Genomic DNA, 24,283 nt, shown 5'->3' on the forward strand with positions numbered 1-24,283 from the left:
ACATTGAGTGAGAGATTGCTGTTATGGCACCACTCAGTCAGATTTTCAATTTCCCTCCTATATGCTAATTCATCACACCTTTAATTCAGCCAAACTTAAATACGGTATTGGAACTGTGCTCAGCTTCATAGTCGTAAGTGTAAGGTGAGTAGAGTGGGGGTTAAGCCTTGTGGTGCACCTGTGTTGCTAGAGATTGTGGAGGAGATGTTGTTGCTAATTGGAACTCACCTGTGCCTGCAAGTGAGGAAATCCAGGATCCAATTGCATGAGGAGGAATTGGGGTCAAGTTCTTAGAGCTTATTGATCAGTTTTGAGGGGATGATGTATTGAATTTATGGTAAATGTTATTTATTTGGACTTACTTTAGAAAGTGGGGCTCATCAGCCATGGCTGAAAGCTCATCTAGGAGAAGGAAAACTCTGATTTGAAACCTCCCCCTACCTTGCGGCTATACCCACTCACAGAGAAGGCTTTAGGAGTAAACCCCGAGGAAATACCTCGAACTGGAGTTCCTAACACAGACCTACATTGAGTTTAACACTGGTAACTGCTGTGATGCCACTTATAGCAAACTATATCACTCATTGCTATTCCTTTGGATTCATCTGCTGCGTGGAGAGGGGGAGCCTGCTGCACTGGCAACAGCTTGCTGTCCATTTCATACTTTAATGGCTTGTGTATTGACTGACAGCGACAACATAAGACAGCTGGGATGCAACCTTCATGGTTGACCTCAACCAACAGAGGGCCGCATACCTTAGAAAATAGCTACATTTAGAAATCTTCATTAAATAATTTATCTATATTCATTAAATCATAGAGAAGAGGGAAGATATAAATAACACAAAGTCAATAATGAAATATAAAATTACAGAAGATAAAGGGTCTCAGCACAAAACATCGATTGTTTAATCCTCTCCCAACATGTTGCATGACCTGCTAAGTTCCTTCAGGATTTGGTGTATGTTACTCAGCATAAAATAATTATTCCTTCCATTGGGCAGTATGTTAGCGTAATGGTTAGTGCAATGCTTTACAGCACCAGCAATCACTGATCAGGGCTCGATTCCCACCGCTGTCTGTAAGGAGTTTGTACGTTCTGCTATGGCCACATGGGTTTCCTACAGGTGCTCCCATTTCCTCCCACATTGAAAAGACATATGGTTAGGCTCAGCAATAGGAGGTTGTGGGCATGCAATGTTAGGTCTGGAAGAGTTGCAACACTTGCAGGTTGCCCCCAGCACATTCCTCACCCACTTGATTCAACACAAACACATTTCAATCTATATTTCAATGTTTTGATGTACATGTGACAAATAAAGCCAACCTTTATAAGTTGCTAGCCCTCCAGACTATCATTGCTATGGTACAGCCATCACATTAGTCCCATTTTACACTCCCCCCCCCCAATTGCCTTCTCATAACTCCTGTAAATATTTTCCCTTGAAATATTTTGTTTAACAGATTTTCAGGATATGGGTCTTACTGGCAAGGCCAGCATATATTTCCCATTCATTACTGGCCTTGTAACAGTTGTGGTGAGCTTGCTTCTTAACCTTTCTAGTGAAATAACACTCAGCACTGTTGGTTTGAAAGTTACAAGATTGAAATCAAGAGACAGTGAAGGACCAGCAATATACATGCATTCTCAAAGCAGGATGGAGTGCAATTTGGAGAGAGATTGCAGATGGTGCCTAATGCCCAATGTTATAGAGGTCATGAGCTTGAGTGACTTTTGTGTGATGGTATTTTGCTGATATCTCATGAGAGCTTACTATCTTACATGCTGTGTATGACTGTTGGTACAGTGTTTTGCACCTTTGTTCCAGTGCAACACCGTTTCATTTGGTGGTATTCATGCACGGTTGATTGGCAATTAAACTTGAATTGAGAAGTGCTGTCAGGGTAGCCAAGCTGTATAACTGCAGTACATATTTTGTAGATGATACACACCATAAACACTGGTGGAGAAAACTAACATTTAGGGTATTTGGATGTGGTATGAATCAGGCAAGCTGTTTTTTTTTCCTGCATTTAGTGGAGCATTTTGATTGCTGAAGGTGCTGCACTCATCCAGGCAAATGGAAATTATTCTACCACTCTCTTGACTTATGACTTGAAGATAGTGGAAAGGCCTTGGGGTTTCACAGGGTAAGTCATTGGGTGCAGAACCCAAGGCCTCTGACCAGATCTTGCAGCCGTGGTATAGCTGGTCCAGTTGTAGTTCTGGTTGATGGTGACCACGAGGCTATTGAAGGAGTGGGATTAAGTGATGGTACATCATTGAATGCCATGGGGAAGGTTGTTAAACTGTCTTGCTGGACATGGCCATTGCTTGGCAGGTTAGCAGAGAGTAACGTACTGTTCATCAGCTGATAATTGAATGTAGTTTAGACCTTGCTGCATCCAAGTATTTGCTGAGACATTGACCCATATTCGATTCAGTTTGCAATGAAATAACCTCCCCTCTTGACCTTACGATAGAAAGAATGTCAGATGCAGTAGATGAAAATGTCTGGGCCCCAGGACAGTACACCAGGAAAGTTTTGCAGTAACATCTTGGGACTGACAATGATGGTCTTCAACAGACATAGCCACTTCCCTCTGTACAAGGTATGATATGACTTCAAAGCTTGATTTCAGGTTTTATTAAGGTTATTTTAACAGTCAAATGCTACCTTAATATCAAAACAATCACTCTTACCTCACTTCTGCAATTCAGCATAGCTCCCAAGGCTTTGTACTTTTTAAATAAGTGTTCTCTACCTACCCTAATACCACTGAATACTTGCGGAAAGATGCACACCTCCCTGCACCACAGTGCCACCACCCCCATCCCATATTCCTGGTCTCTTGGTACCAAAACCGTGTCGTTAAAACTGTAAAATAGTACCACTTACTACATATTATCTCCTCTGATTCTATGAGAATGAACAATACAGGAACCTGAAGACCCACACTCAATGTTTTAGCAACACACATCAAAGTTGCTGGTGAACGCAGCAGGCCAGGCAGCATCTGTAGGAAGAGGTGCAGTCGACGTTTCAGGCTGAGACCTTTCGTCAGGACTAACTCAATGTTTTAGGAACAGGTTCTTCCCCGCTGTCATCTGAATGATCCATGAACTCTACCTTGCCATTCCAATTTCACACCTTTTATTTATTTAAGAGATTTATAGCAATGTTTATGTCTTGCACTGTACTGCTGCACAAAACAACAAATTTTAGGACATATGTCAATGATAATAATCGGATTCAATGTTAAGTTCCATGTTTCTACCTAATTCACCAGTCTATCTTCCCTGTTGTTTAATTCATTCATGTTTCTTATCTACAAGCATTGAAATCATATCTCTATATGAAGTCCAGGTTATCAATGTTTATCAAGAATAGTGGTCCCACTATTGATCACTGGGAAACCATGCTACTCTTTCTTCCTATTTGAAAAGTTACAACTCAGTACCACTCTGTTCTTAGGCCATTAGCCAAATTTTACACCAACATTGAGAGTATCCTTCCAGCGGCTGATAAATCTATTGTCAGGAAGACTGTGAAGTGGTTTTCAGAGTTCATCTACACTCATCAACCTTTTCCATTGGTTTCAAGATTTCACATGTTGCCTAGCACAATTTCTCTTTAATAAGTTTTTAACTATTTTCAGTTGCCCATACTTTCTCAAATACAAATCTATTTTGTCCCAGATCATTCTTAAGTGTCCCAATTTACATAACTGTCCAGTGATTGCTTATGTGGAAAAGGACCAAGTACAGAAGCATAACACACAATGGATGTCATCAGAAGCACAATAGCCATTCCAGAGCTAACTCGCTAATCCAACTCTCCTACTCCTTACCCATAGTCACATAATGCTCTTCCTTTAAATACTTGTTGAATCCTCTTTTAAGTACAGTAGTTGACAGTGCTTTGCCACTTGATCCAGAGCAGAACTAACTATGTTAGAAAGATGCTTCACCATGATGCTATATCTATACCAGCGGCCCCAACCACCGGGCCGCAAAGCATATGCTACCGGGCCGCGAGGAAACGATATGATTTGGTGATATGAGTCAGCTGCACCTTTCCTCATTCCCTGTCACGTGCACTGTTCAGCTTGAACGCATGTGAGGTCATTACCCATGTGTCATCCATGTCAGCACGGGAAGGAGATCAACTCCTCGAGCTTGCAAATGACGGCGGGCAGGAAAGTATGTTTGACATAACATCTCTGCCGGCATTCCGGATCAAAGTCAAGGCTAAGTATCCTGAGATAGCCATGAAAGCACTGAAAACGTTGCTTCCATTTCCAACGTATCTCTGCGATGAACGCAACAAAAACTAAATTGTGGAATAGACTGGACATAAGGAACCCCCTTCAGTATCGCTGTCTCCCGTCACCCCTCGATGGCACTGTCTTGTTGCAGGAAAACAAGTATTCAGCCCAGGGCTCCCACTGATTCAGTGATATTGGTGTGTTGCAATGATTTTATATGTTCATGCGGGGAAAATATGTGCTGTGTGTTTAATATCCAAATGTTACTTAAAATGTTATGATGCTATTGACTTATAAGTGACTTATATAACCATATAACAATTACAGCATGGAAACAGGCGATCTCGGCCCTTCTAGTCCGTGCCGAACGCTACTCTCACCTGGTCCCACCAACCTGCACTCAGCCCATAAGCATCCATTCCTTTCCTGCCCATATACCTATCCAATTTTTCTTTAAATGATAATATCGAACCTGCCTCTACCACTTCTACTGGAAGTTCGTTCAATACTTACTTGAAGCTCCCCTGTCCTCCCCTGATAACTGACTTATCACTATATTCATGCAAGGAAAACATGCATTGTGTGTTTAATAATAAATTCATTAGATAAACCCTTTTAGAAACGAAATTGATTGTATTAGCCACTTATCACCTATATTTCGGTCGTGATTAACACCCCTCCCCCAACAGAATCGCCAAAAACGATTTGTAGGGAAAAAAATCGGCATGTACACGCATGCGCACTGGTGCTCGCACAAGGCTTCATGGTCATGGTAGTCTTTCTCGGGGTAAACACAACGTATTTGACTGCTACTCTTGTCTGTTGGCAACCCTACCCCCCGCCCCCAGTCGGCCGGTCCGCAAGAATATTGTTAATATTAAACTGGTCCACGGTGCAAAAAAGGTTGGGGACCCCTGATCTATACCAAACCCTTACAAAAGGCAAGGATAAAAGTAAAGTGAATTAACTTTAGATTAAAGGATATATTTACCTGTGATGTAGATTTTGGTTTCAAACCAAAAAATGTGGCAACCGTATTATTTTCCTTGGATTCGAAGAAAGCATCATAATCCTAGAATCAAACCGAAAAAGCGTTAAGTACAGACACAACATGCTGGAGCAATGCAAGAGTACCTATAGTTCAACATTTTTAATAGACCATTGCATTTGAGAAGAAAGGAAGAATAGCAAAAGGTAGATGGGATTATTTCTCATATATGCTTCAAAGTTCAATGTACATTTACTATCAAAGTATGTATATATTTTCATCTCCAAACAGGCAGCCAAAAAACAAGAAAACCAGAAAAACCCAGAAAAGAAAAAGAAGACCATCAAACTCCCACGTAAACAACAGGAGTTCTGCAGGTGCTGGAAATTCAAGCAACACACATCAAAGTTGCTGGTGAACACAGCAGGCCAGGCAACATCTCTAGGAAGAGGTACAATCGACGTTTCGGGCCGAGACCCTTCGTCAGGACTAACTGAAGGAAGACTTAGTAAGAGATTTGAAAGTGGGAGGGAGAGGGGGAGATCCAAAATGATAGGAGAAGACAGGAGGGGGAGGGATGGAGCCAAGAGCTGGACAGTTGATTGGCAAAAGGGGATACGAGAGGATCATGGGACAGGAGGTCCGGGGAGAAAGAAAAGGGGGAGGGGAGGAACCCAGAGAATGGGCAAGGGGTATAGTTAGAGGGACAGAGGGAGAAAAAGGAAAGTGAGAGAAAGAATGTGTGTATATAAATAAATAACGGATGGGGTACGAGGGGGAGGTGGGGCATTAGCGGAAGTTAGAGAAGTCAATGTTTATGCCATCAGGTTGGAGGCTACCCAGACGGAATATAAGGTGTTGTTCCTCCAACCTGAGTATGGCTTCATCTTTACAGTAGAGGAGGCCGTGGATAGACATATCAGAATGGGAATGGGATGTGGAATTAAAATGTGTGGCCACTGGAAGATCCTGCTTTCTCTGGTGGACAGAGCGTAGGCACTTATCCTTGTAAGCGGAACAAGTGCTACACATGCCCTCACACTTCCTCCCTTACCACCATTCAGGGCCCCAGACAGTCCTTCCAGGTGAGGCGACACTTCACCTGTGAGTCGGCTGGGGTGATATACTGCGTCCGGTGCTCCCGATGTGGCCTTCTATATACTGGTGAGACCCGACGCAGACTGGGAGATCGTTTTGCTGAACACCTACGCTCTGTCCGCCAGAGAAAGCAGGATCTCCCAGTGGCCACACATTTTAATTCCACATCCCATTCCCATTCTGATATGTCTATCTACGGCCTCCTCTACTGTAAAGATGAATCCACACTCAGGTTGGAGGAACAACACCTTATATTCCGTCTGGGTAGCCGCCAACCTGATGGCATGAACATTGACTTCTCTAACTTCCGCTAATGCCCCACCTCCCCCTCGTACCCCATCCATTATTTATTTATATACACACATTCTCTCTCTCTCTCTCTCTCCTTTTTCTCCCTCTGTCTATATCCCTTGCCCATCCTCAGGGTTTTTCCCCCCCCTCCCCCTTTTCCTTCTCCCTGGGCCTCCTGTCCCATGATCCTCTCATATAACTTTTGCCTATCACCTGTCCAGCTCTTGGCTCCATCCCCCCCCCCTCCTGTCTTCTCCTATCCTTTTTTTCCTCCCCCTCCCCCTCCCACTTTCAAATCTCTTACTAGCTCTTCCTTCAGTTAGTCCTGACGAAGGGTCTCGGCCTGAAACGTCGACTGTACCTCTTCCTAGAGATGCTGCCTGGCCTGCTGCGTTCACCAGCAACTTTGATGTGTGTTGCATCAAACTCCCAGTGTGCAAAGAGCAAAAAAACACATCATGCAAACAATAAAAGAAAGCAAATGGCATTCAGAGCAAAAATGAGTCCATAGACATGAAGCCCGCAGCAGCTTGAACAGTCCACAGCATCAGCCACAGTTCAGCGCAGGGCCGCGTAAATATCACGGAACAGTGAGTGGAACTGGCCTGACCCTCACCTCTTGTCCCGACACCCTGTCTTTTCAATCCATCTGGATCCACGGTTAAATCATCCAAATATCTGGTTGTTCCTCGCACTAGAACCCGGGCACTATCACAGTGATATGCTCCTTGCCTGGACCCTGCCACCATGTTTCAGCCCGTATCTGATCTTTCCAAATTGGCCTGGCACTTAGATCAATCAACCTTCACTCTCAGTTTAAGTGGATGGTTTGATCAATCTAAGCACATAGAGATTGAGGCCTTTTGCCCAAAGGCCTATGCCAGCTCTCAGACTAATCCCATTCCAGCCACTTATCGTACTCTCTCACTCATGTTTATCAACTTCACTTTGATTCTCCAATCACCGCCTCTGCCACCCCACCCCGACTCAAGCTATGGGGAATTTAAAGTAGGCAATTAAACTACCAATCAGCATTTCTTTGGGATGTGCGGCACTAAGAGAAAACACACACAGTCACTGAGACAACATATGCACTTCACCAGACAGTACCCAAGGTCAGGAACAGATTCAAGTTGCTGCAGCTGTGTGGCAGCAGCACTCTCTAATGCACCATTATGTGTCACTGTGCTCTCCAAACTTATACCAAGATGCATGGTTTGCTTGAAAATGACTTCTAAAATAGTCTTCATTAAAAATAAAATTACTATTTTCAAAGTTAATTATTTAAGTTACGCTGCTAATTATTAAGAAAGAATCGTAATTTCTGACAAAGGTGTACTTGGTAAATGGGAGGCCTTCAAAAGTGAAACTCAGGGAGTACAAAGCTTGTACAATATGTGCCGGTCAGAATAAACGGTAAAGATAACAGGTTTAGGGAACCTTGGTTTTCAAGAGATACTGAGGCCCTGGTTGAGAACTAAAAGGAGGTGCATTGCAGGTATAGGCAGGTAAGAACAAATGAGGTACTTATGGAGTACAAGCAATACAAGAGAACACTGAAGAAAGAAACCAGGAGGGCTAAAAGAAGGCATGAGGTTGCCCTAGCAGACAAGATGAAGGAGAATCCCAAGGGATTTACAGATATGGTAAGAGCAAAAGGATTACAAGGGACAAAATTTGTCCTCTGGTAGATCAGAATGGTTAACCGTGTGTGGAGTTAAAAAGTGCTGGGGGAGATCTTAAATAGAATTTTTTGCATCTGTATTTACTCAGGAGATGGCCAAAGAGTCTATAGAAGTGATGCAAAGCAGCATCAACTTCATGGACCACATAAGGATTTCAGAGAGGAGGTGTCCGTTGTTGTTTGTCTTCTACTGTATATCAATAATCTGGATGATAACATGGTAAACTGCATCAAATTTGCAGATGACACCAAGAACAGGGTGTAGTGGACAGCGAGGAAGACTATCATGGCTTGCAGCAAGATCTGGACCAGCTGGAAAAATGGGGTCAAAAAATGGCAGATGGAATTTAATGCAGACAAGTGCGGGGTGTTGGACTTTGGTAGGATCAACCAGGGTGGGTCTTACACAGTGAATGGTAGAGCTGTAGAACAAAGAAATCTGGGAATACAGGTCCATGATTCATTGAAAGTGGCGGCACAGGTAGAAGGGTCATTCAGAAAGTTTTTGGCATATTCATAAATCAAAGTATTGAGTACAGGAGATGTGATGTTATGCTGACGTCATACAAGACATTGATGGAGGCCTAATTTGGAGTATTGTGCATAGTTTTGGTCATCTACCTACAGGAAAGATGTAAATAAGGTTGAAAGAGTACAGAAAGAACTTACAAGGATGTTGTTGGTACTGGAGGACCTAAGTTATAAGAGAAGATTGAATAGGTTAGGGCTTCATTCCTTGGAATATTGAAGATTGAGGGAGGATTTGATAATAAAAAATTATGAGTAGAGACATGGTAAATGCAAGCAGGCCTTTTTTCACTGACTACAACCAGAGGTCTTGGGTTAAGGGTGAAAGGTGAAATGTTTAAGGGGAACATGAGGGGAATCTTTTAAGGTCGGATGGCCATGAGATTGTGGAATGAGCTGCCAGTGCAAGTGGTGCATGCCAGCTCAATTTAAGATACGCTTGGATAGGTACATGGATGGTAGAGGTATGGAGGGCTATGGTCCTTGTGCAGGTTGATGGGAGTAGCAGTTTAAATGGTTCAACGCAGACTAGATGGGCTGAAGGGCCTGTTTATCCACTGTAATTTTCTATGTCTATGATCTGGCTCTGACAGATTATTCTGGAAGCTCATTCAGGAAGTACAATTGCATTATTGTACTTCAATCATGTCAGTCACATCAACACTCTTTTTGCATATCGACAGGGAAGTCACTGGGAGCTGGTGATGTCTTTTGCCTGCATCAGAAACACACAACTGAATGGCTGGCAGTGATACCTGATGACACAGGCAAGCAGGTTCCACTCAACTGCTCTGATAACTTTCAGGACCTGAAACATGATGAATCTGCAGCCATCTGAAAGTGCATATTGAAGGATTCCTGTTCAAGCTTGTCCCAGGCAATGCGAAACTTGTTTTTGTCTAGGAAGCAGCGCATGCCATGAGAATATGATCAGGAATTAAATCTCATTCTTCAATCTGAATTAGTCATGCAGCACAGAAGAATGAAGGGAGATCTTATTGAATTGACTTTATTACTTACATCCTTCATATACATGAGCAGTAAAAATTTTTACGTTACATCTCTATCTAAATATGCAATGTACAATTTATAGTAATTTATAGTAAATAGTATGTACAACAATCTAACATAGAAATACAGATGTGTCAGCATGAATTGATCAGTCTAACGGCCTGGTGGAAAAAGTTGTCCTGGAGCCTGTTGGTCCTGGCTTTTATGCTGTGGTACCATTTCCCCAACTAGAACAGTTTGGAGTTGGGGTGACTCGGATCTCCAGTGATCCTTCGGGTCCTTTTTACACACCTGGCTTTATAAATGTCCTGAATAGTGGGAAGTTCACAGCTATAAATGAGCTGGGCTGTCCGCACCGCTCTCTGCAGTATCCTGCAATTGAGGGGAGTCCAGTTCCCATACCAGGCAGTGATGCAACCAGTCAGGATGCTTTCAATTGTGCCCCTGTAGAAAGTTATTGGGATTTGAGGCCCATACCAAATTTCTTCAACTATCTGAGATAAAAGAGGTGCTGTTGTGCCTTTTTCACCACACAGCCAGTATGTACAGACCACATGAGATCTTTGATGTTTATGCCGAGGAATTTAAAGCTGTTCACTCTCTCAATCCCAGATCCATTGATGCCAATAGGGGTTAGCCTGTCGCCATTCCTCCTATAGTCCAAAATCAGCTCCTTTGTTTTTGTGACATTGAGGGAGAGGCTGTCTTCTTGACACTGTGTCAGGGTTATGACTTCTTGTCTGTAGGCGGCCTCATTATCGTTTGAGATTAGGCCAATCAGTATAGTATTGTCAAAAAATTTAATTAGCAGATTAGAGCTGTGGGTGGTGACACAGTCATGAGTATACAGAGAGTAAAGGAGAGGGCTGAGGACACAGCCCTGAGGGGCACCTGTGTAGAAGGTCAGAGGGGCAGAGGTGAGGGAGCCCACTCTTACCACCTGCCGGTGATCTGACAAGATGTCCAGGATCCAGCTACACAAGGCATGGTAAAGGCCGAGGTCTCTGAGCTTCTTGTCGAGCCTGGAGGGAATTAGGGTGTTGAATGCTGAACTGTAGTCCAAGAATAGCATTCTCACATAAGCATCCTTCTTCTCCAGATGTGCAAGGACGATGTGTCGAGAGGTGGCTATTGCATCATCTGTCAGTCGATTGTGTTGCTTGGTGAATTGTAGGGGGCCCAGTGTGGGTGGTAGCATGCTGCAGATGTAGTCCTTGACCAGCCTTTCAAAGCATTTGCTTATTATTGAGGTGAGAGCAACAAGACGCCAGTCGTTCAGACATGTTACTTTGTTGTTTTTTTTTTAGGTACAGGCACAATGGTGGATGTTTTGAAGCAGGCGGGCACTCTGCATTGGGAGAGGGAGAGATTAAAAATGTCTGTAAACACACCTACCAATTGTGCCACGCACACGCTGAGCACCCATCCTGGGATGCCGTTCAGTCCTGCAGACTCACGACTGTCCACTCGTTGGAAACACCTACGTACCTCAGCCTCAGAGATGACCAAGCTGTAGGTTGCGTCAGCTGTAGGTCTCCTTAGAGGCTCAGTATTGGCAACATCACTGCAGCTATACAAAATTATGAGGGATATAATTTTGCATGTACACAGACTTTTTCCCCCTCAGGTTATGTGGGACTAGAACTGGAGGTCATAAGTTTAGTGTAAGAGGGGAAATATTTAAGAGGAGTCTGAGGGGGAGCATCTTCATTCAGTGGTGTGAGTGATGAATGAGCTGCCAGCAGAAGTGGCTAATGCAGGCTTAATTGTAATATTTAAGAGAAGTTTGGATTGGTACATGGATGAAAATAGAATGGAGGGCTTTTGTACATATACAGGTAGATAGGACTAGGCAGAAAAAAATGCCCAGCGATGGATTAGATGGGCTGAATAACTTGTTTCTGTCCTGTAGAATTCTACGACTCTATTTCTGGAATTGAAACTCTGGCCTTTGCTGATTACGTAATCATGTTTATGGGGTGTATGGGGCATCAGGGAGGGGTAGCACCTCTGGTGGGGGAACATGACACGTCCTTCTCAGGGCAGTTTGTCCACCTTTGGTCCCCACCTGGAACTCAGCTCTCACCTGTGGCTCCCCGTAGCTGTTTGCATGCGACAGCGGCCACACCCTGGGCAACGGCTTCGACAAGCCGGCTAAACCAGGTGAGGGTAGCCGACGAGTCTCAAACCCTCGGTGAGGTAGGCAGTTGCCTATCCCAGCATGTGAAGACAGACTCCGGCTGATTGAGTGGATGAGACTAATGGAAGGTCCAACGGTCAAGAAGGCGCCTCTGCAAGTGTCGTGGAATGTATAGAGCAGGACAAGACACAGAAGACGTCCTGGTCATCCACTGTGCCTCGTCCCATCTCCAGTCATCTCGACTCTTGTCTTGCCACTGGATGCAGATGGGAATTGGGAAGAGAGAGTGAGGCTGACGCTGCGCAACTCTCCCTCACTTAAATCCAAGTCAAGCGCTAGTCTCGACACCACCAAGCCAGCTGGTGGCACAGTGACATCAGCACCAGACTCTGGGAACGAAGGTTCTGGAGTTCAAATCTAGTCGAGCCGCTCCTGGGCACACTTTCCATCCGTGCCGGGTTGAGTGTCGAGCTAGCAACGCGACCTCGTAAAGAAGTACTAATGGTGTCGAGGTCTTCATTGATGACGATGGACAAACCTATAGTCATGTTTATGTAACTTATTAATATCCTATCTCACACTAACTGTTAATCTATTATCGTTAGCCTCACTGGACTAACTAGGCCTTAATTTTATTTTTAAAAAGTATTTACTCTTGTTTTCGAGGCCCTTCATGGTATAAACCCTCCCTCTTTTAAAAAGTTCATTTCAATATTGAAACCACCAGCCACAACCCATGGCCCCTGAAATATCTACATTATAATTCCAACCTGGGGTTCCCAAACTTTTTTATGCCTTGGACCCCTACTATTAACCGAGGGATTTGTGGAGCCCATGTTTGAAACCCTTGTTCTAATCTCTTAGACAACTATGAATTCAACCTCCCTACTTTAGTGGTTACGCCTTCAGTACTGGAATTAATTCTCTAACCCTGACTCTATCCATTTCTTCTTTAAGGAAGAATCATAAAATGAAATTCTATGACCAAGTTTTAAAATCACCAGCCTCAATATCTCTTTATGTGTCACCATATCAATTTTTTGGTTCATGAGGCAGCTTTGCTGCAATAAGGTAATCAAATTAAGGAAGGTACAGTCATGGACAATGTGCAATTGCTCGATTTGAACATTACAAATCAAATACATTTGACAAGACATGATTTACCATCTATTCAGAATGGCCCCAGTCTGGAGTAGCCCAAGGGTAGCTCCACTTGTGTTGGGGTCCCTGTAGTGACAAAAAAATGATCCCAAATCAAAACAAAACAGAATAATTGCTGCACCCTGCGACTCCTGACGGAGTTGTTATACTTGAATGACGCACCCTCCGTTCCAAAGAATCGAATTCCTTATTCTGATCCTTCACTAGAAATTAGCAAACATACAATCTTAAAGCAATATCAAGTGGTCAGCTAAGATATGACCTCTGCTGGTGCCAAGCAACAAACTGCCACAAAATAAGCAAGAATAAGAAACTTATTCCCTTCACGTTTACCACGCCCCCACTAATGTGACTAGTTACCATAATTAACAGAATAAACACACAACACAGAATACATGACTCCTACAGTCTCTATAGCAGAAGTGAGCCATGTTTTTTTTTGATAGATTACAATTACAGTTTTACCATGGTGCTCTCTGCCATTTTCCTTTAGTTGCCGAATTTGAACAAATAGAAGAAAAACAACCTGAAAATCAGATCTTTCGCATACAAACCTTCAAAAGGGCTTAATAGCAGCAACACAGCAGGGAAAGTTATCGAGTCTGTGGATGCTGGCAAGTTAAATTAAACCCAACTGGCAAAGACAAACAGCAAAAGCCTTCAAACATTCTGGATCAGAAGGGAGCCATCTGCTTAAAATGTACTTACTGCCAACTTGAATGATAGAGATGGTACAATCAGTGGTGGTCAAGGTCAACCTCTTCCTCAGCATTTCTACCTTGTTCCCTTTGTATTTCCAACAATAGAATTAGTTTCACCCATTATTGTCCTCATTTCACTGCCACTATATTCCCTGCCAACAACATATCCTTGATACTTAACTAGCGCAAAATAGTGTACAAAGTACTGGGCTTGGCTGCCGCCTACTGTTCAGCATGATAACTGCTATGCCCGGACTCTTAAAACAACATGCCAGGGTTTCATATTAGCAAAGGAACAGATAATTCAAGTAGTATATTGCAATGTTTTACTTTTGAAGAGAATGAAGAGTACCCAAGAGTGAGTTGGTTTCCTGCTGCTCAGGATAGAAATTAGGTTTAAATGGTTTTGAAAACTCAGAGCTAAGCATAGTGGAGGAAGAGTTCAGGAGTTGGGATAGATTGGGTATCTGGGAAGAGCAATCCTAATGAGTCCAAAGACATTGACTCCTACTGAGACTTCAAATCTGCTAAATAAAATTATGACTGACAGTAAGACATTGCAAATAATTTAAAAATCTATTAAAATTTAATTATATCATTGGAATCGGTTCTTAAACATTTTTCAGTGAATTATGAAATAAAACTAAAATGTTGAAATAATTAACATTAAGCTGCACTAAATACTTATGTACATTTAAATTAACTCAAACAAATGAAAACAAACTGAAATTCCTCCATCTCAGAATTGCTCCTCTCCTTAAAGAAGACTGGAGTTGACAAACATGTCCCAGGTTCTACTCCTGGGAAAATTCAAGGGTAGATTTCACAGTTGGATAAACTGCATAAAGATGGAACCCTGTTGCTGGATTCTATTAGAAATGTCTGTCAGAACAACATTGGCCATGATCTCTCAGGGATATTGAAGGAATTAAAATTGGCATCTCAAAGGCAGACGGTGAGCTGCAACTGCAGTTTGTGACAGTTAATGGAAGCCACTGAGATTCATGACAACCAGGACTATTGTTCAGTTGAGCCAGAACCTATGTTATGGGCATCATGATGCATCAGGGAGGGAGGTGGGGGAGTACTTGAATGCTTTGTTCCAAGGGGTAGTCACATCCTTTAGATTGAGTCAGCTGGGCACGACTGCAAGTACGGCAGTAATGGGGATTCTAAATATGGCATAATAAGAGTCTAAGCTGTTGCAGCTATGTGGTTCTTGATGTCTGAATGAGACTGCAACGCAGATTGATTCACTGATCGCAATTCCGAAAGTACAAAGAGCCATTCAATCAAGTGAGCAAATAAAAGGAATACAATGCAGTTAAGAAGATGCATCTACAGCCACCAGCACGAGTCTTCAAGATTGCATCGTCTGCCCAGTGCCAGGGGTGAAAACATCTTTGAGGCTAGTACGGAACTTGGAGCAGGATTGGAAAAATCCAGTTGCTGTTGTCCATGTGAGAACCATCAACATAAACAGATCAAAGTATAGATGGTTCTGTTGAAGGAGTACGAGCAGCTAGGGTCCAGATTAACAATCAGAACGAGGGGCAACAATTTCTGGATTACTACTTGAACCCTCTGCAAATTGGTATTGGGTTAATGAGGTGAGAAAATTAAGTGCTTAGTTCAAAGTTTGGTGTGGGAGAAAGAAGTTTCAATTCATCAGACACTGGCAGCAGTATCAGAACTGGAAAAAGAGAAGGCTGGCCCATTGGGACAGGATTTACCTGAATCAGGCAGGGAGTAGAGTCCTTGCAAATGTATGACACAGAGATTTTATGTATGATAAAAAGGTTTTAAGTTAAATAGTGGGTTTGCGGTGGGGGTAGAGTAGTGTTCTGGCAAAGTCAAGTTTATGAAGTTACAGGGAAAGGACAAAGTACTTGGGGTCACAAAATACATCTAAATAAATGTGTCTATCTGGTAGGTAAAATCCATTTAAAAACAACATTCCCTTTCAATTAGAGCCAGAACGAGGAAAACCAAACAATGCAAGGACACAATTGAAGGCAGTACACACAGAATTTATAGAAAGAAAGGGGAATTAGTGGTGCAGGTAGAAATAATTGGGTCAAACCTAATGACCAGTACAGGGAATGAAAAATAAACCTACAGATGTTGGAAATCTGAAATTAAAAAACCCTTTATCAGACATCTTTATCTCTGATCCAAGATGAAGGGTTCTGTTAAAGGGTCCCAGATCACAGACATTATCTGTTTCTCTTTCTACAGATGCTGCCTGCCCTGCTGAATGTTTCCTGCAATTTCTACCAAAACCATTGCAATCGGAATTAGATCAGGTTTGTTATATGTGTTTTATATGGCTTGAAATTTGTTGTTTTGCAGCAACAATTCAGTGCAAAAGATATAAAATTACAATGAATTCTAAAATAAATAAATACTACAAAAAATGATAGACTATTCAGAAATTTGATGTAGAGGGGAAGAAGCTGTCCCTAAATTATTGAGTGTGTGGGTCTTCAGGCTTCTGTACTTCCTCCCAAAGGTAGTAATGAGAACAGGGCACGTCTCAGATGCTGACAGTCCTTCATGATGAATGCCACCTTTTTGATGCACTGACTCTTAATCATGTTCTCAATGGTGAAAAAGATTGTGCCATAATGGAGCTGGTGGAATCTACAATTCTCTTCAACCTCTTTTGGGTCCTGCACAAGGGAGGCTTCAGACCAGGTGGTGATGTAAGCAGTCAGAATGCACTCCACTGTACATATGCAGAAATCTACAAGGGTCTTTGATGATGTGCCAAGTCTCCTCAAACTCTTAATGAAGTAGAAACACTGGTGTTTCCACCACTGACCCCTCAATGAAGGCTAGTGTGGGTTCTTCCAAATTCTCTTTCCTGAAGTCCACAATCAATTCCTTCAACATACATCAAAGTTGCTGGTGAACGCAGCAGGCCAGGCAGCATCTCTAGGAAGAAGTACAGTCGGCGTTTCAGGCCAAGACCCTTTGTCAGAACTAACTGAAGAAAGAGCTAGTAAGAGATTTAAAAGTGGGAGGGGGAGGGGGAGATCCAAAATGATAGGAGAAGACAGGAGGGGGAGGGATGGAGCCAAGAGCTGAACAGGTGATTGGCAAAAGGGATATGAGAGGATCATGGGACAGGAGGCCCAGGGAGAAGGAAAAAGGGGAGGGGGGAACCCAGAGGATGGGCAAGGGGTATAGTCAGAGGGTCAAAGGGAGAAAAAAAGTGAGAGAAAGAATGTGTGTATATAAATAATGGATGGGGTACCAGGGGGAAGTAGGGCATTAACGGAAGTTAGAGGTCAATGTTCATGCCATCAGGTTGGAGGCTACCCAGACGGAATATAAGGTGTTGTTCCTCCAATCAATTCCTTGATCTTGCTGATGTTGAATGTGAGGCTCTTGTTGTGACTACTACTCAATCAGCTGATCTACTTCACTCCTCTACACTTCCTTGTTGCCATCTGAGATTTTACCAACAATAGTGATAAAGAACAGTGATAAACTGTGCTTAGTCAAATACCAAGCTTAAGAGTTAAGTATTCTAGAATATTTAACTTTTAGAAGAGATAAGACATAAACCAGTAACACACAGAAAAAAAGCTCTTCAGCCCAGTGTCTGTGCTAACTGTGATGCCAATCCAAACTATTCTACCTGCACGTACATGTCATGTATTTCTCCATACCCTGCCTGTTCATGTGTGCCTGTTTAAATGTCTTTAAAATGTTACTATTGTATCTGGTTCCACTACTTACCTGGCAACATATTCCAGGCACGAGCCCTTGGTGTAAAAAAAATTTGCCTCATTAATTTAGTTCAGATTTTCCTCTTCTCACCTAAAAGCTATGCCTTCTAGTATTTGAAATTTCCACCCTGGGAAAAGATTGATTATTTACCCTACCCTTACCTTTCAATTTTATATACTTCATCAGGTCATCCCCCCCCGCCCCCACTTCCAATGCTCCAGAGTAAACAATGGAATTTGTACAACCTTTCCCTAAAGCTAACATGTTCCAGCCAGGCAACACCCTTCTGCATGCTCTCTAAAGCTTCCACATCATTCCTCCAATGTAGCATCTAGATCTGCACACATTACCCCAGATAGGCCTAAACAAAGCTTTATACAGCTATAGCATGACTTGCCAAATTTTGTACTTGCAATGCCCTGGTTCACATCTTTGTTGTGCTGTAGGTATGTCATTCAGCAGCTCTGTAAGAGCTGTTTGTTCTGTTTTCAGCCTGTTTGGGTTATTGTCGAAGGTAAGGGATGATGTGGAATGTGTGCCATCCAATTAGTGGGAGGTTTTTCTTGGTGAGGGACAATAAGGTTGGTCTTGGGCTTTTGTTCGAGAGGAGATGAAGAGAGAAGACACTGAGAGAACTGGTCGTAGCACAAATCCGCTGAGAAACCTGTTTGTTCGAGATGGATTGCGAGTGTGACGAGAATACACATAAATTAAGATGTTAGCTGGCCTGGGCTGGCACCAGTGGGATCAGCAGTTGGTCTGCCACCTGTCTTCAGGAGAAACAGAGATAAGGAAAACAATGGAGCAGCATTTGGAGATGTTAATGAAGGGACGGGAGAGAGTAACCGAAGGAAAGCTGTCAAGATCGGCTCCCCCTTTGAACCCTGAACTGTTTGAAGTGATGGACAGGCGATACCCCAGCAGGGGGATAAAAAGGGACAGGTTTGCTAAGGCAACACACACACAACACCCCGAGGTAACGAGACCTTGGAAGCGGTGCGTCTCCCACAAGTCGGTGGGAAGTTTTGGAAGGCTGGTCGCAGGACCAAGCCATAGACGCACAGGGTGGAAAGGCACGATCAGCGGGAACCTGGTGTGTGTCCGCCCTTGCCTGGTTCACCGCAGAGAAACGATCGAATCTGGAAACGGAGGGGTCACGGTTGGTGACCTCAGAAGACATCACAAAGGGCTCGCCCGAAAGCTGACTGCGAAGAATATCGAAGGGCTGTGTGGAAGCCGTTTGAATATTCATTCGTTTTGCTCTCTCTCTCCTTCCCCCCCACTGTCCATCTCCCACGGCAGCGATTACTGCGAACTGAACTGAACTAAATTGAACTGAACCTTGCATCACTTTGAAACTGGTCATTTACTCCTGGACAATGATAGAGCTTGATTGATCCTGTTATCTTAATTCTGTGTACATGTGTGTTTATCATTGCTGAACTGTTGCATTTATTATCCTTTTGATTAGAGTACTGTGTTGCTTGTTTCTTTAATAAAACTTTCTTAGTTCTAGTAATCCAGACTCCAACTGAGTGATCCATTTCTGCTGGTTTGGCAACCCAGTTACGGGGTACGTAACATAAGTGGGGTTCTCGTCCACGATTTTGAACGCTAAATTTGGGACGGAGTAAATTGATTGGGTTAAAATCCCCGAAAGAAAAGACAAACAGCAGAAATGAAGGTTGAGGGATTTATAAAGGCACCGACCTTGGAGGCATTAGAGGATGCCAGGAAAGTGGAATTGGTAGCTGTGGCCAAACGGTTGAATCTTGCTAAGGGGAAGTCGACAATGAGGAGAGAGGAGATACACAGAGCTATCGTAGAGCACTATGTATCTAAAGGTGTGTTTCCCCAAGGGGAGCTGGAGGTGGTGTCTATTGAAAAACCTGCTGGAGACGCGGTACAGGTGCAGCTTGAAAAACTGAGACTCGAGCACGAGTTCCGGGTACGGCAGTTAGAACACGAAGAGAAGCAGTTAGAAAGGCAGGAGAGAGAGTTAGAAAGGCGGGAGAAAGAGAAACAGTTAGAAAGGCAGGAGAAAGAGAAAGAGTTAGAAAGGCAGGAGAGAGAGAAAGAGTTAGAAAGGCAGGAGAGAGAGAGAGAGAGACAGTTGGAGCGAGAGGAGAAACTGAGGGAAAGGGAATTCGAGCTGGAGAAGTTAAGGATAAGGGCAGAGCAGGGGCCCGTGCCGAACCAAAGTGGAAGGTTCCGGGCGACCCAGGAGGTTAGGCTGGTTCCCCCATTTGACGATACTGACGTGGCTCGGTACTTTCTCCATTTCGAAAAAGTTGCTACAAGTCAGGACTGGCCGAGGGATAAGTGGGCTGTTTTGCTTCAGAGTGTACTGAAAGGGAAAGCCCAACAAGCTTACTCAGCTTTGTCCGCGGAAGATGCCCAGAGGTATGAGGTGGTGAAAGAGGCCATCCTCAGGATTTATGAGTTGGTCCCGGAGGCATACCGGCAGAGGTTCCGGAATGCGAGGAAGCAGTGGGACTGCACATATTTAGAGTTTGCCCGTGAGATGCAGACATATTGTGAGCGTTGGTGCGCCTCGAAGGGGGTAGAGGGAGATTATGACAGACTGCTACAGCTGATCCTGATTGAGCAGTTTAAAGGTTGTGTCCCTGAGGGTATGAGACCCTACCTAGATGAGAAAGAGGCAGCCACGTTAGCCGCAGCTGCTAAGTTAGCGGATGAGTATGCGTTGATGCATAAAATGAAGTTTGCCCCGAGTAAAGCCTACCAGAAGGGTAGTCAGGACGGTGGGGAGAGTCCGCCAGAAAAGTCAGAAAGTAAGCCGGGGACTAGTGAGAAGGATAAGGTAGACCGGGAGCAGTCTGGTAGGAAGTCTCCTAGGGTCGTCTGTTATAATTGCGGGAAAGTCGGACACTTTGCGTCCAGGTGCTTTGCCCCAAAGGAGGAGACGGGAAAAGGAAAAACGGCGATTTTGACTGGCTGTATCGAGCTGGTAAATGAACCGCTAGGAAAGGACAGGTCTGCCAAAGTTCAGGTAGGGCGCGAGAGGTTTATCTCGGCCGGATTGGTGTCAGTGAAGGAGGGGTTAAAACCAGGTCCAGTGCGGAGCTGGAGAGACACGGGAGCGTGTCAGTCACTGATACTGAAGAGTGTATTATAGTTTAGCTCAGAGACCCAGACTGGGGAGGTCAAGGTCAAAGGTATTGGGGAAGGGACAGAGGCAGTCCCTTTGCACCAGATACGCTTACAAAGCAACCTGGTCTCTGGACTAGTCACGATCGGGGTGAGGTCCAAATTACCGATGAAAGGCGTGGAAGTCTTGCTCGGTAATGACCTCGCCGGGGGAATCGTGTTCCCAGCAGTGAGATTGACAGGTCAGCCTGCCCAAATTGAGGCCCCGCCCATGGACTCACAGGTTCATCATGGGGCTGCGGTAGTAAATTTAGCTGAGACGTTTCTGCCAGCCTTGTACGAGAAGGGGGTAGAAAGTGAAAAGAAGGAGTGTAGTGAAACAAGAGGTAGGGAGGGAGCTGAGACAGGCTTAGCATTAGCCAGGAAAGAATTTGTGCAGGCGCAGGAGCGAGACGAGGGGCTGATGGTTTTGGCGGAGACAGCTCCCTCTGACGCAGAATTAACAAGGGAACCAGGAGGCTAATGTGTGGAGGAGGAAGTGCTAAGGAAGAAAGGGAAACCAAGTACCGTACCCGCAGATGAGGAATGTGGGGTGGTGCAAAAGAGTTATGGGGATGAGATTTTTAACCTGGCCCACAAGGTACCCTCTGGTGGACATTTTGCGGTGCTGGAGGAAACAGTTGGTGGAATCATGAAAGAGGTTTACCGGCTGCCCAGGAGGAAGGATGTTATTGATCATGGCAGACGCGAACTGAGACGGTCACAGGCTTTTGATATGCTAACAAACCTAGTCGGTGTTAGCGCAGAAATCAATGAAGCTAGGGTCTCCCTGATAAGAGAAAAAAACCATTTTGAAAAGATGAGTATGGTAACGACCAGATGGGAGAAGGCTATTGTTTTGGCCAGCTCTGCTGATAAGGTCTCTCCCTTAATCCCCAAACAAAGCGACTCTTTAGGAGAAGTAATTAAACGGCTCGCACACGTGTGTTTGATTGTCCCGAGGCGATGCAAAGAACTGGGACGTTGGGTGGTGTTTGTTACACTAGGCCAGCCTAGCGAGCAATACTCCTATAGAATGAGTAATACAGTGACGAAAGGGCTGACGAACACAGAGGTGTGTATTGGCGATGTAATACGGCTGTCTGAAGCCAGCTTGATAGTGAACCTTGAAAAAAATGAGTTCGGCCACACGAAGGTTACTTACCTGGGAATTGTGGTGACACAGGGGCAGCTGGCAGCGATGCAAGCTAAAGTGCGGGCTATCTCTGACATCCCAACCCCGACAGACAAGAGGGCCCTCAGAAGGCTCTTGGAGATGGTGGGGTACTGTTGGAAGTTTTGCAATAACTCTGCGGTTACTACCCCTCCCCCTCCTACTAAGCCCTTGCGAGAGAAAACTAAGTCGGAATGGGATGACCCTTGTTATTGTGGTCCGGGACGAAACCCAATGAGAGGGTACATTGATCGCAATTCATCAGTGTTTTTGGCCACTATGAAGTTTGCTAAGTTGGAGCCTGGTCTAAGGGATTATTAATAACACATATAAAAGGAACGGAAAATGTGATGGCTGACTGTCTGTCAGGTGTTGACAACTTAAAATTTGCTGTATTAGCCAAATAGCTGATAAAGATGTATATTTGTGTGTATCAAATAATGTATTCATGTTTGTAATTTTTACCCTGGTAAAAATCCTTAAAGGTGGGAAGTGTGATGAGAATACACACAAATTAAGATGTTAGCTGGCCTGGGCTAGCACCAGTGGGATCAGCAGTTGGTCTGCCACCCGTCTTCAGAAGAAAGAGAGATAAGGAAAACAATGGAGCAGCATTTGGAGATGTTAATGAAGGGACGGGAGAGAGTAACCGAAGGAGAGCTGTCAAGATCGGCTCCCCCTTTGAACCCTGAACTGTTTGAAGTGATGGATAGGCGATACCCCAGCAGGGGGATAAAAAGGGACAGGTTCGCTAAGGCAACACACACACGACACCCCGAGGTAACAAGACCTTGGAAGCGGTGCGTCTCCCACAGGTCGGTGGGAAGTTTTGGAAGGCTGGTCACAGGACCAAGCCATAGACGCACAGGGTGGAAAGGCACGATCAGCAGGAACCTGGTGTGTGTCCGCCTTTGCCTGGTTCACCGCAGAGAAACGATCGAATCTGGAAACGGAGGGGTCACGGTCGGTGACCTCAGAAGACATCACAAAGGGCTCGCCCGAAAGCTGACTGCGAAGAATATCGAAGGTCTGTGTGGAAGCCGTTTGAATATTCATTCGTTTTGCTCTCTCTCTCCTTCCCCCCCACTGTCCATCTCCCACGGCAGCGATTAGTGCGAACTGAACTGAACTGAACTTTGCGTCACTTTGAAACTGGTCATTTACCCCTAGACAACGATAGAGCTTGATTGATCCTGTTATCTTAATTCTGTGTACATGTGTGTTTATCATTGCTGAACTGTTGCATTTATTATCCTTTTGATTAGAGTACTGTGTTACTTGTTTTTTTAATAAAACTTTCTTAGTTCTAGTAATCCAGACTCCAACTGGGTGATCCATTTCTGCTGGTTTGGCAACCCAGTTACGGGGTACGTAACACGAGCGACGTTCGGAAGGTGGTGTGTGCTTTCACGTTGACAGAGGACCCAGGGCACGAGTGACAGAGAAGTTCAAAATGAGCTCCAACTTGTGCACATTTGACTGTTTAATTAAAATGCGCCCGTTTCTTTTTGTTATTCCTTGCTAACCCTTCAGTTAAGATACATAAATAAAATTCCTTTAATCGTATGCAGTGTAATGTCTGTTATTTTGTGACATTAATTTGTAACAGGGTAGCAAGTGACACAGCATCTACACAAACCAGAGTTTGGGGTGGGATCCAGTGTGCCTCAATCCATAAAGTTTGGAGGGGTCAGAGGTTGTTTTCCCTAGACTTACCAGCCAAGGAAACTGGGGTGTTCCATACTCAACATTCTGACCATGAACCTTCTTTACTACCCTAAATATTGTATTGACACTTTCAGGGAGCTATGGATTTGCACCCCAAGATCCCTCTATATTTCAATGCTCCAAAAATTGGCTGCTATTTTTCTGTATACTTTCCCTTTAGATTTGATCCCCGGAAGCACATCTGCTCACACTTGTCCAAATTTTAACTCTTTACCCTGCAGATGCTGCCTGACCCACTGAGAATCTCTTCCTTTTCTGGTGTATTTCAGGTTTCCAGTGTCTGTATTTTTTTTGGTTTTTCCCCTTCAGTAGTCACCAGGGTAATGAGTGTGGAAAGCGACAAGGTTTGTCAGAAGCAGATCCTAAAAGACCAGAGCAATGACTAGCCGTGATGTGTTGAACAGATCCATCCTATATGCAGCCAAAGGCATTATATAAATGTATATAATTTTCTTCATTTCCTTTTGGTTTTTCCATCAATATTTCAGGATAGGCATAACAATAAAATCACCATAGCTGGAGCTGTGAACATTAACTAACTACTCCTGAAGAGCACTACTGGAAAGCTAGCATAGAGCAGCACACAGGAAAGATGTGATTGTGCTGGAGAGGTTCCTCGGGA

The 24,283-nt window shown here is 44.1% G+C and overlaps 1 protein-coding gene across 1 annotated transcript in view; it reads right to left on the reverse strand.

Moving 5' to 3' along the window:
• The window catches only part of sh3bgrl2 (SH3 domain binding glutamate-rich protein like 2), an 83,550-nt gene that overhangs the window by 7,621 nt on the left and 51,646 nt on the right, over positions 1-24,283 (reverse strand). The window contains exon 3 of the mRNA XM_072250187.1: positions 5,261-5,341. Coding sequence (XP_072106288.1) covers positions 5,261-5,341 — 81 coding nt within the window. The remainder of the gene's footprint in view (positions 1-5,260; positions 5,342-24,283) is intronic.

This window comes from Mobula birostris, chromosome 2 (genome assembly GCF_030028105.1).
Source record: "Mobula birostris isolate sMobBir1 chromosome 2, sMobBir1.hap1, whole genome shotgun sequence".
NCBI lineage: Eukaryota > Metazoa > Chordata > Chondrichthyes > Myliobatiformes > Myliobatidae > Mobula > Mobula birostris.